At 49.8% G+C, this 13404-nt stretch overlaps 1 protein-coding gene across 1 annotated transcript; it reads left to right on the forward strand.

Moving 5' to 3' along the window:
* Positions 1 to 5375: 5375 nt before the first annotated feature.
* DYNLL2 (dynein light chain LC8-type 2) lies at positions 5376 to 13168 on the forward strand. The gene is made up of 3 exons (XM_030827594.1): positions 5376 to 5635; positions 9054 to 9192; positions 11095 to 13168. Exons 2-3 carry the CDS (start codon positions 9061 to 9063, stop codon positions 11230 to 11232), a joined length of 270 nt encoding a protein of 89 aa, XP_030683454.1. The 5' UTR covers positions 5376 to 5635; positions 9054 to 9060; the 3' UTR covers positions 11233 to 13168.
* Positions 13169 to 13404: the final 236 nt, after the last annotated feature.

Genomic DNA, 13404 nt, shown 5'->3' on the forward strand with positions numbered 1-13404 from the left:
TCAGATATTCAAGGCTAGTCATTTCCATATCATTGTCTTGATTCTCTCTTGATGGCAAAGACAGGGTTTCTCAGGGTTGTCCAGACAATGAAGGAGGAAAACTTTTAAATTATGAGAAGTCATGACCTGAACACCACGACTTCCACTGGGCATCTTCTCTGTAGTTTCTACTTGATGATCATTTGCTTTAATATTTTAATTGAAGCTCTAAACAATTCATTGAATTTAAACTAGATCAAGTCATGTTGTTTCTTAGGGGAATGCAAAGATGAGCAAAATGATATCCCAACTCTCAAGGAACTCATTTGGTGTGAATTCTGACTGAGTGGATCAGAGAAGGTATCCTTTGTGATGGGGTTATTGAAATAGAGAATAATGGACTTTGGGGCTGCTGGGGACCTTACAGATCAGCCAGTCCTACATCTTTCAGATGAAGAAATCCAGAGTCTGAGAGGTGAAATGACTTGACTAGCAGCTGAATATGGCTTGAGACTTCCTCCTTGACTCACAGTCCAGAGCTTATCTCACTAGTTCAAGTGGCTGAACTTGGCTGGTTCCTCAGGGAGTTTGGAGACAGGAGGGACAAATTTTTTTTTTCTTTTTGAGACGGAGTCTCACTCCATCACCCAGGCTGGAGTGCAGTGGTGCGATCTTGGCTCACTGCAACCTCTGCCTCCTGGGTTCAAGTGATTCTCCTGCCTTAGGCTCCTGAGTAGCTGGCATTACAGGTGCCCATCACCATGCCCAGCTAATTTTTGTATTTTTAGTAGAGACAGGGTTTCACTATGTTGACCAGACTGATCTCGATCTCTTGACCTTGTGATCCGCCTGCCTCAGCCTCCCAAAGTGCTGAGATTATAGGAGTGAACCACTGCTCCCAGCCAAGGAGGGACAATATTTAGGGCTTGGTAAATAGTTGCCCAGGGAAATATGTCTTGCAAGGTCACCCAAGAAATCAGCAAAGAATTGAGGTGGATTTCAGCAGTTCTAGTCACATGGGACTTGACAGGGGAGACTGGCACCAGGGTCTGCATTGCAATGGGAGTGTCGATGTGTGTCTTTCCCAACCTTCTACAATTTCCTGGAGATCTCGAAGCAGGTCAATGCTAAAGGGCTAGGCAAAACAACTTCTGTCACCTCCACGGTCTCTTTCCTCTAGATGATCCAGTCAGCTGGAGTTGGATTGTCTTTACCTGTAAGGACATTAGTCAAATACCCAGCAGACAGTGTGAGGAGGAAATCAATTGAGAAACCAGGGTTGGATTTTCCCTAGGGCTAACAATGAATTATTTTAGTTGGCAACTTGTTTAGGGCAGGAAGGGCCCAGTGTAAATAGTATACATTGCTGGTTCTTGACGGAGAGAGCCTGGACACTGTTCTTTGGGGTGGAGAAACAGTGTCCTTCTAAGCTGCACTTTTCAGTCATTAATGGGCACAATCAGTTTATAGAATGCTTACAGAGAACTTCTCATGTTTCAGGAACTATGCTAGGTCCTGCAGCCACACATAAGTTAAGACATGATTCTCACCTGAAAGGAACTACAGACAAACATAAGACTGACATATTTAATGGTAAGTGGTCAGTGAAAACTCCTGGATGTTACAGAGCACAGAAGAGGAGTATGCATTCCCTCTGGGGTTTAGGGGATTGGTAGATGACACCCAAAGGAGTTAGCCAGGAAAAATCTCCAAGTCTCACAGGCAAGAGAGCCACATGAGCTCAGATGCGGAATCTGCGTGTAGGGAAACAACAGGCAGTGGATGGTGTTACTAGAGCAGGAAGAACGAGATGGAAAGTGTGGGGACATAAGGCAGAGAAGCAGGTGTGCACGTGTGGAGGTAAGTTACGGGAAAGGAGTTAGTCTTTATTCTGAGCAGGAAAGAGGGGCGTGCCTGAGGAGATCTGCATTTTAGATAGATCACAGCAGTGTAGATCTAAGGTAGAGGAGCCAAAAATGGAGACAGGGAACCAACTGGAAGAGATGATGAGTGTCTGACGCAGGGGATTCATAATGAGAAGGAAGGTATGCATTGGAAACATATCCAAGAGATGAGCAGTGATGGAGACATGGTGGGTGAGGGAGAGACACAAATCTAGGGTTTCTGGCTTGTGCCTGGGTGGATAATGGGGCCATAAACTGAGACAGGAAATACAGGGAAGGGGAACAAGTCTGGGACAGAGATGTTGGCGATGGCTAACATTTATTAATCACGTATATGAACCAGACACTGTGCCAGGACTTCTTCAGGCATTTTCTCTTAACTCCATGAAGTGGATATGATTCTCAATTTATAGATGAGGAAAATGAAATTTGGAAATGTTGAATAGCTTAGCCAAATCTGCACAGCTGGTAGAGTGGTGGAAAAAGGTCAGAATCCATGCATTCTGGCCCACTGCTTTATATGTGTGTATGCGAAGAGTCTGAAGAGCCTGTGGAGCATCCACAGTGGAGACGTCCAGGCATTAGGGGGTCATCGGGGCCCAGATCATGGTAAAAACCATGAATGTGGGTGAAATTTCTAAGTTGAGCAGTGAGGGAAGCAAAGTGCCCTGGGGAACCCCGAAGTTAAAGAAGTAGCCAGATGGAAAGGGGTCCACCAAAGAGCCAAAAACAACAGTCTGATTTTGATTTTTAAATCAGAAGACATGACCGTGTTATCTGGGCAACAGGAAACTGGGCAATCACAAACAGCGTAGCTGTATCAAATAAAAACATTCACCAAGTTAAGCTGACATATTAATTATAACAGTGACTATGTTGCATAGTAATTATCCTGAACAGTAAGCATTTTACATAAATAGCAGTAATTAGTATATCACAAGTTTCCCAAACTGTGTCCTGTGGAATAGTAGTTCCTGGAGATGTTAATAAATGTTTGGATAAAAAAAGGGCTTTGGAGTCAGAAAAGTTTAGGAAATACTGGTATAATTTAGAGGGCCAAACTCTGTTTTACACTTTCTCTCCTTTTTTCTCTGTTAGGATGCAATATAGTATAATGGCTAACATTGTAGGCAGTGGAAACAATCTGGAGTTGAATCCTGCTACTGACAAACTGGATAATCTTGGGTAACTTACTGAACTTCTCTAAACTGTAGTTTGCTCATATGTACAGGGTGATAGTAATATATGCACTTCAAAAGGCAGCTCCTGGGATTAATTGGAACGCATTGCATTTAAAACGCTTAGAATAGAGCCTGACATAGAGCAAGGGATTCATGAGGATTAGTTATTATTATCTATAAACCATACTATTAACACATCTCCCTGTTATTCTACGGTTTAGTCCTTGACACACACACACACACACACACACACACACACACACACGCAAGAGCACTGATACTCACATTTCCGAAAAGTGAAAACCCTTGGCTCTGACTTCTGTTAGTTGAAGTTCTTTGTGCCCTTGTGTCCACCACACCACAGCCTGGAAATAAGCAAGCCCTTATTCCTACTGTACTTCAGGGAAGGGGAGCAGGGAGAGGGAGGATTTAGGCCCTGGCAGCATGGCCTTTGAAGGGCCACTGCTAGCTCGTAGTAACCCTTGGGAACACTTGAAAGAAGTCATCTTCTGGTTGGACACTGGCTTGTACCGTGACACACAGGTTAGCAAGCAGTGTGCCGGCTGTATTTTAGCACCCACTTGCTCCCTTGGTTGGATACTCTTGCGCAGTGAATGACCTGTGCAACCATACATGGCAGATCTGACCTTCAGGCCCTGGAAGGGCCTGGAAACTAATGACTGTTGGAGAAAGGGGGTACTAGCTTCTCTTTCTCCAAGCAGTGCAGGCGATTAGCCCCGCACCAAGCCCTAAGTGTATAAATCATCCTTCCTCATCTCCCTCCCTTCCTCCCATAGAGGCCACGCCTCCCATTCATGAACACAAAGACTGACATCAGAATACCCTTAGTGTGAGGGGATACCCCAGGCCTTAACTGCTCTCTGAAATCCCCCAACTGAGGTTGTTAGAGGACAGAACTGTAGAAAGCAGAAACCAGAGGGAATGATTTTTCCAGGTTTCCCCTGACACATAACGAACGCTAACTTTTGATGCTTCAAACTAGAGCAGGCCAGGGCCAGGGCAAGTCTGACTTCCTGCCCATGGTTTGGAGAGGCGAAGGGAAAAAGATGGGAGTGAGAACTATCTCTGGCAGCTTCTTAATCCCTACTGTATGGCCAAAATGCTTCGTTCCCAATAAAGGCTCGTCAGCCCTTGAGGTAGACACTTCTGTATCAAACAGACCAGAAAGAAAACCGCAGGCCTGAGGATCTTTCCTGGGGGTGGGGTGGAGAGAGGGCAGGGAGGCTCCCATTGCGCACGTTCACACCCACCCTCCCAGAAGTTCCTTGAGCCTCCAGAGGGGCTGCTGCCTGGGTGCGCCGCTTTTCAGCTCGAAGCGAGTCAAGCCTGACCTGCGGGATCTGGCAGGGCTCTCCCCTCTCTGTACTTGGATTCTCTCCTTTATAAAGTGAGGGGTGTGGATGGGCGGTTTTTGAAGGCTCCTCACAGCTCTGACAGGCACCACCTCTAGGGGCTTCTGTTCACTCTCCTCCAATCTTGTCTACCTGGACAGGCAGGGACAGACGACAAGAAATCGCTCACTCTCACCCCCATCCCAGGACCCCAAGGCCATAAATGTGCAAGGACAGCAGAGGCTTGCGTACCAAAGACACCCGCCCATCAATTTTGCTTTGGCTCTGTCTCCATTGCTCTTGTAGACAAATACCGGCTGGGGGCCCAGCTGGGAGTTTAGGTCCTTCAGCCTCAAAGAACAAAGGAGGAATAAGGGACCCTCCCCGAAGGTGAGGGGAGGGAGTCCTGGGGCTCCTATGCCTCTCCCTCTCTCCATAGGGCTGGCTGTCCCTCTCTTTCCCACAGATACCGGAGGACGGAGTATCCTGTCTTTTCCTCTGAGGCTGGTGACTTCCATCTCCTCCCCTCTCTAAGGTTGGGGTCTCTACCTCAGCCCCATCTGTTCCCTGGGTCTGAAATCTCCATCCCCCTCTCCCTTTTTTCTCCTTGGGACTGGGGGTCTCCACACCCCTCCCTCTCCTCCTCTCTCAGGACCATATCTCTTTATTCCTTTTCAGGCCTGGCCTCTCCAGCCCTGGGCGGAGGGGTCCGCATTCCTCTCCTTTCTTAAGGCCACGGCTCCCTCCCCCACCCGCTCCAGCTCCTCCTCCCCACCCCCTCCCTCCGCCCCGAGGCATTGTGGGAGGAAACAAGATGTGGGGCGAGAGCGGCGCGGGGAGAAGCCCGCAGTGCGGGGCCGGGCGGGCGCAGCCAATGGGGAGCGCGGACGGCGGCGCGCGCGGCGGGGGGGCGGGGGCGGGGCGCTATTTCAGCGGGGGCCGCGCGTCGGCCGCGCTCAGCGGCAGAGCGGAGCGGAGCTGTGAGGCGCCAGCGCGGAGCCGGCGGGCGGCGCGAGGCGGAGCACGGGCGGCCGGCGAAACTCCAAGGGCGGACCGCGGAAGGGAGCGATCGTCCCCGGGCTGCAGGAGCCGGAGACCGCGGCGGCGGCGGCGGCGCTGCTGCAGCTGCAGGAGGAGCCCAGGGGACACCGCCCCTGCCTGTGCTCTGCCTCGGGCCATCGCTGCTCCCCAGGGCCCAGTGCGGACTCGCCTCCTGAAGGTGAGCGGTGGGTGGGGGCGTCCCCCGGGTGGCGGGCCTGTGCCTGTCGCGTGCGACTCCGCACGACCCGGCCCTCGCCGCGGTGGCCCTGCGGCCTCCTTGGCCTGGAACAGGGCTGGCCCCGCAGCCCTTGGCGTTGACGGTCCGGACAGCGCAACGCTCCCCTGCCGCCCCTCCCTCTCGGCGCAGCCCCGTCTGCGCCACCCTTTGCCCCGGCCACCCTCGTGGCGCTGCTGGAGGCTCGGGCTGCGGAGCTGCCGCTGCCCCCGCCCCCCGGGAGTCTCCCTGCGCTGCGTGGAGGCCCCCGATGTCAGGGGCCGGGGAAGAGGGGGTGGAGAGGGCTCGGGCGTGACGCGGCTCCTCCTGCCGCCACCGCCACCCTCTGGGGCGTCCTTCCTGCAGCGAGGACGCCCAGTCACTCCGGCGCTGTTCCAGGCCGGGTGGGGGAGGGCGGCTGACCGGCCGGAGCCTGCGGACCTGGCCGGCGGCGCGGGCGGGAGGTGGGAGGGAAGGAGGATGCTTCCACGTTCCCCAGGTGCTGCCTTTGGGGACCGCAGCGCTCTGGAGGATGGGATAGTGGAGGGATACGGCCCCCTTGGAGAACCCGAAGAGGGAAGTAGAAGTGTGTGTGTATTGGCGGGTGGGGATGGTGGTCTTTGTCATTCGGAGATTTAACCTTTTTTTTGGTTGCAAAACCAGGAATAGAGAATGGGAGCTGCCCTGGGGTGCCCTTTGCGCTTTTCACAGGAGCCCTGGCTGGTGACTGAGGCGGCTGGCCTGGGGCCCTCTGGCCATCTTCCTCCTATCTGGAGGCCCAGGTTCCTTGCTTTTTCCCAGGGAGGGAGGGGCTAGGCTGGACACCTTCTTGTGCTTTGCTCACCGGCACCTTGGACAGGGGTGATAGGGGTTGGGCTTCACCTCTCTCAGATGCCTGGGGGGCCAGGGGTGAAGAATCATGCCATTGTAGTCATAAGACCAATATTATGTAACCGCCGGCTCTTTCCTGGAGAGTAAGGTGGCTTTTAATTATTGTAACAAAGTTGCTCCTTTGGACTTTGGGAATGAGGCAGTGGAGCAGGTGAGCTTGCAGGCAAAATGGTGCCAATTTCATACTTTCACTTTGCTGTCTAACCAGGCCCCACCCCCACCCCTGGGTTTGTAAACAGTGCCCCCTTCTGAGTGGTAACCTGCAATAGGCCACCAGGTGACACTAGTTTTTCTTCACTTATACAGAGCCTTATAATAAGAACCTTTCTCCCTGTGCTGCTGTTGTACCTTTCCTCAGACCCATTGAGTTTGCCCAATTTATCTCATTTCAGCCATTAGTATTTAAAATGAAGATGTTGATTTGCCCAAGGTCACGTAACTAGTCATTCCTTGAACAGGTTTCTCCGAATGTTTCCTCAGCACCACATGGTGCTCACAGACTCCAGTTGAGTCTCTTGACTTTTCCTCTCCAGAATGTGGGGGCAGAGGGTGCTGGTCTACTACCTCTTTGCTCTGCCAGTTTCTGCCGAAGTGGAACCGGCCCTGCTTAGTTTGACAGTGCTATCTAGATGAAGGGGCCTTGGATGCGGTCAAGGGCTGCCTGGCTGGCAGCTGGCATGTGTGCATTCTCTGCATGTGGTGCAGGCTGAAATGGTGGTGGTGAGTTCTGTTTTCCCTTTCAGCCATCTAGCCCACAGGCTAATGTGATCTCAGAGATCAAGGTGGCCTGGAATGATACCAAGGATCTGTCCTTGAGCAGGCAGCCTCCTGTGTAGCCTTGTATCAGATAGAGCTGGAATGACAGCATCTTCTGTCCATTGGGCTGGGCCACAGAGGGGTGCTTTTAGGGGTGGGATGATGGGGGGGATTGTTACTGCTCCATGTGTTGGGACTGTGGTCAAGGACAAAGGGCTCATCCCCTCTGTTCCTGCATAGTACCTCACATGTTGCCACCTGTCAGGCAGGTCCTGAGATTCTGCTCCTCCCAAGAAGAGTCCATGCAGGGTCTGCCTGGAAACTCTGGTTGCTATGGGATCAATGGCATGGCCCTGATAGCAGGGATGTGAAACAAGGCTATTAAAATAGTAATTCTTTACCTTTCTTAGGCACCTTTTTAAAATGCTTTATCTCCAGGTTTTTCCCAAGCCTCGGTTTTTTTAGGGGAAGGAAGGCTTCAGCATTCCTTTGAGGAAAATAAGATATTGTCCCCTAATATAATACCTTTCACATCACCTAATAGGTCAGTACTTTTTGAATGAATAAGTTTGACATGAGGAAGCAATGCACCAAAGAGATGACAAATCAGTGTCGAAGCTGGGTCCAAAATCTAGGGCTTTCAAAAATTATATTGAGCTTTAAAGAATGAACATTGTACTGAGGAGAGTGGGGAAGCAGAGGGGAGGATGGGACAGAGAGAGTCATGTCCTGTGTGACCGACTGGCCAAGTCTGAGGTTGCCTTCCCACCCTCTCTACCTCTTAGGGGCATCTCAGCCTGGAATACTTGAGAGAAGGCATAATTATCATTATCTCTTCCCCACTGGGCATTGGTGGCCTGGAATATACCCTACCCCTTTTTGTATAGGGCAGGGGTTGGCAGCATTTTTCTGTGAAGGGCCAGATAGGGAATATTTTTGGCTTTGCAGGCCAAATAGTCTCTTGGAACTACTCAAGTCTGCCATCGTAGCATGTTCCTGCAACACTTTATTTTACAAAAACAGGTGGTAGGCTGGATCTGGCTGATGGACAGTCCCTGGTAGACTGTCCTTGTCTACAGATGCTCTCGTATAACTTTAGTTAATCCTTACAACAACTTTGCGATAGAGAGCTATCCTCATCTGCTAAAATGAAAATAATCAAATGTAGGAAGGCCAAGTGACTTGTTTAAGACCACAAGAGAGAAACTCAGGACCAGGAGTCAGGCCTGCTGAGTCCTAGTCCAGCTTCTTTCTGCTATGATGCCAATGATGTAATGAATGGTCATTAAATCAGGGACTTAATTCGGTTCAAATGTTAGGACACCTGGTTTATTCTCAGGACAACCCTTAGTCCCCATTTCACAGATAATGACATAAAAACACAAAGATTAAGTAACTTGCCCAACAACACAGCTAGTAGATGATACACTGTAATATAATCTTGACTACTGGTGCTGTTCAGAATATCGGAAGTAAATTTTAGAGTTGGAAAACCTCATTTTACCTATGATAAAAACTGATGATTTATTATGTCCTATTGGCCCTATATTTCCCAGGGTGGGAACAATGTCTCTGCTAAAGCTTAGGGGCTCCCTCTCCTAATGCTTCACATCTGTGTTTTTTGTTGCCCTCACCTGCTATACTCCCCTCTTGCACTGAGACCCCACACCCAGCAGCTAATGTTCACTGCCCAGAGCATGGAGTTGTCAGCCTTACCTCTCTGCTCCTTCTGTAGTGTCACCATGTCTGACCGGAAGGCAGTGATCAAGAACGCAGACATGTCTGAGGACATGCAACAGGATGCCGTTGACTGCGCCACGCAGGCCATGGAGAAGTACAATATAGAGAAGGACATTGCTGCCTATATCAAGAAGGTGTGCTGGGAGAGCTGGGACTGATGGCCAGGGGTGGGGATTGACAGCTGAGCTAACCTCCAGGGAGATCTGGAGCTGGGGACATAAGAAAGCCCATATATCCTGTGCAAACAAAACCCTAGGAACTTGCAAAGCAGACAAATTAGCGAGTGATTCCGAATTGCCCAAGCATTCACCTTAGGAGTTGTTAATAGCTCTGCCAGGTGTGTGTGTGTGTGTGTGTTTACTTTCACAGATAATTAAGCTACTGCAAGGCATTGGGGAAGGATAAGATTATGCAGAGAAACTTCAGAATTAAATATTTCTGGCCCATTTCAGAACTATTCAAAATTAAAATCCAGGATATTTGAAAGAATAAGATGTACGAATTTTCAGGGAACTACATCATTTAAAGTGGATATGCCTGTAATAATCCTCATCATGCAGGAGGTTTCCTTTTCTTTTCCTTAAAAAGGACTCAGGTACTACATCACTCCTTTCTCTCTACATTCTTAAGAAAAGGCTCAAATATATATTTTTTAAGAAATGGATGAGCAATAATGGGGCCATAGGTTTGGTCCCTGAAAAATTCCTGAGTGAATTCGTCACTGGATATGGTTAACATGGTGAGGAAGCAGCTGTGCCAAAAGTAAGAAAAGGGGTACTGGGGCCCCCTGATTCCCAATCAGGACCCATATCCATTGGAGGCATAGTCCCAGTATTTGATATTCTCAGCTCTGGCATCCCAAGAACATGTGTAAGAATGGTAGCAGTCTGGTCCATTGAAGTGGTAGGGTTTCTTTTGAGTTTTACAGAACTGTGTTTTCCTACCCAAATGGGTAGAATGAAAAGAAGAGCTCCTAGAGTCCTGAGAGACTTTTTTGGGTGTGGAGCCAAGGGTTGCAGAGCTATTTGGGAGCCCACCTTCTCGCTGTCCTGTACTCTGAGAGCCAGAAGAATCCCCAGATTTTCTGGTCCAGCGCTCTTTTTTTGCTGATGGAGAAATGAGAACCAGGGAAGTGACTGGCTCTCCTGTATTACACAGTCTTGAGCCAAGATTGAAGCTGGGTTTAGTTTTTACTCTCCTAGTACTTGGAGAGTTGTGTGGTATCGGGGCTGTGAGGAGGCCAGACAAGTTGTATGTTGAGCATATTGAGGGATAGAACCCCAGAGTTGGCAGCATTGGTGGGCCCATGGTGGAGGGCTGCTGCCCTTTCATGGCCATGGCAGGATGCTTCTAGAACTGAGTCTGCAGGCTGAGCCACAAGGTAGTAGGGAGCTGATTAGCTCTAAAGATTTCCTGTGGTTTTGATGCTAAACTTGTGCCCCTAAGGGAATTGCCTTGATCTCATGGTGGAGGTCCTTGTTCTGGTACATACAGCCCACACAGTGCATGGCACACGGGAAAGCCTTTAATGTTGTCTTATATAGTACTGCCTCCTGGTACGCTCGATGTTTGGTTTTGTTTTGCTCTAATGCCTTGGTGTTTAGCATTTGGAAATGCGGGTTTAGTAATGTGTGAGGCAGCGGGTGGTGGCTCCCCATTTGTGTCATGCTGTTTGACAAATGGTCCTTTATTCCACTGGCCTCTTGATTCCCTTGCTGAAGAATCCCAGGGTGGGCTAGGGGTGGCGTGAGGGGGTGGGGTAGCTAGAGGGAGGAGAGATGATCAGGGTGTAGAGTGCAGGGGAGACAAATAATAGAGCCTTTGTGGTGTTCCATTATTAATGAGGGGAAGAGTGTCCTGGCCAGCTTTAAAACCTGAGCTTTTGAGGTTCGGGGAGCTGAGGCTGAGGGATGGGGTGGGGGTGATAACAACCAAACATGTGTCGATGCTGGAGTTGCAGGGAGAGACTCCCATTCTGATTTCTCCTTCTCCAGCTACCCTAATTACCTTTCTTCTCTACCTTTATTCTTTTTTAGGAATTTGACAAGAAATATAACCCTACCTGGCATTGTATCGTGGGCCGAAATTTTGGCAGCTACGTCACACACGAGACAAAGCACTTCATCTATTTTTACTTGGGTCAAGTTGCAATCCTCCTCTTCAAGTCAGGCTAGGTGGCCGTGGTGAAGGTGTCAGTGGCGGCGGCAGCGATGGCAAGCAGGCGGCGTTGCTGGGACTGTTTTGCACTGGGGCCAGCATCAGGATGTCCTCTCCAATGGCTGTGCTACTGCATGGACTGTATACTCGATTTCATGTGTATGTCGCAGTAAACAAAACCAAACCTCTTTCTGTTTAGTTGCCTGGGGGAAGAAGGCTGCTTTATGTTTATTTTTCAAGACTTTAAAAATATTTTTTGGTTGTATTGCACTAGGAAATCTCTCCCACCTCTCCCTTTTCTCTTTCTTTCCCTATACAAAATAAAAGGCCCTCCACAAAGACTAGGCGGCCGAAAGACTAGGAGGGCTGAGGAAAAGAAATAGGTCTCTGGAGGTGGAACTAAAACTGTGCAGCTGCCTCTTCCTGGCGGTGGATGCTGCTTTGGGAGGGCCAGGGAGGCTGCAGGGGGACAGTGTTGGGATTGTCAAGGAAAAAGGGATAGGAAGGAAGGTGGAGGGATTGATCTAGTACCAGGGAGAATATTCCACTGAACTGTGATTCTATGGCTTGGGGCGGAGGGTGGGGTGGGGATGCCTTCTTTAGGGCCCTGAGATGTGTTTGTCTGTGGTGTGTGGGAGTGGGGAGCAGATTTGTCTTGCTGTCTTTGTCAGAATTTCTAAGTAAGGGCTGTGTCTTTGTGGATTACCTTCTTTTGTTCTTCCTGCCAGAGATCATGACAGGAGGATTCTGGGGTAGGATTAGCTTGAATCTTTTTTTTTTTTTCTTTACATTCTTCTCCTGTCTGCTCCCTGCTTAGCCCTCAGTTTTCTCATTCCTCTGGAGTTCTCTTAGAGCAGCCCCTGTTGTTAGTTGGCTGACAAGGGAATTTCTGGTGACTGTAGTTCCTTAGTTAGGTCTTAGCAATCAAACCAAATTGATGTCTCCCTTGATTCTTCTGTGTATATGTGTGTGTGTGTGTGTGTGTGTGTGTGTGTGTGTGTGTGGTTTGGGGTAGAGGGGAGGGAGGGGGCAGGACAGTGTGGAATCTCTAGGGTGTATTGGTAGGTAGGGGACACAGTTAGTTCTAAGTGGGCCTTTATGTTAAAAGCCTCTGGGGATATCTGTTTTGGAAATAAAGATAGGTGTCCCCTCCTTGCTGTCATCTAGCCCAGACACTCTGCTTGCTCTCTGGCTGTCTGCTCCCTGGAAAGGCTTTAGGAGGACCACCCAGGACAGGATGACCATGCTGCCATCTGCTCTGGAGCTGGGTCTCAGTGCAGAGGGACAGTGACTGTGGATGGTTGCAGTCTCTGGTGGGAGGTGAGGATAGAAGTGATAAAGAGCTAAGAGGAGCTTCTGGGAGCCTTGGAGGAGGTCAGTCTTGCAGTGATGAAGCCAGGACATAGCAGGAGATGGAGCAGGGCTGTGAGAGGAGGAGATTCTGAGGAGGATGCAGGGGAAATCTTGTCTGTTGATGAAATAGGAGTGGGGTGGGGTAGTCATTGCCGTTTGAGCTGCTGATTTTCATGAGTCGCCTTCAAAACTCTCGTGTAGGGTTGACAACGTGGGGGGTGGGGGATCCAGCTTATTCTTTTATTTTCAAGTCCATTCTTGGGGCTGGTGAGAAGGCAGGAGAATACCCCTCCCTAAGCCCTTAGTGTGTGCCGAGCTTGCTTTGTGATGTTGGCAGGGGAGGGGGGACCTGGGTGGTGACTGAATTCCCTTTATCAAACCCTTCAATGGGCACAAAATTGAGTGCTTGATTTTAGGTTTTATTTTTTTATGAATGTCCAAATATGTGTTTCCCCCTGCCCTCCCAGACTGTGTGGCCAGTTGAAAGTGTCTGGTTTGTGTTCATCTCTCCCTCATTTCTGGAGCAGGGCCTGAGACCCTGCCACATCTCCTATGCTCTGCATCCACGCCTCTTTTGGACATTAAAGGTTGATTGATGCACCTCTGCGCTGTTTGGGTCTCTTTGGGGGTGAGGGGTTGGCCTGGTGGCAGTGGTGCCACACAGTGGGTGAGGGTGGAGAGTCTCTAGGGTGGAGTAGAATGGGGACTGAAGAGAAGACCAGGCACTAGATACTGATTGGCCTGTAGCAGCACTTATTTGTGCCTAGCCTTATGCCCCTTAAGTAGAGGAAAACTCACCAGCAGTACTCACCCTTAAGGGCTCCTGGGTTCTGCCT

This window comes from Nomascus leucogenys, chromosome 14 (assembly GCF_006542625.1).
Source record: "Nomascus leucogenys isolate Asia chromosome 14, Asia_NLE_v1, whole genome shotgun sequence".
NCBI classification, from domain to species: Eukaryota; Metazoa; Chordata; class Mammalia; order Primates; family Hylobatidae; genus Nomascus; species Nomascus leucogenys.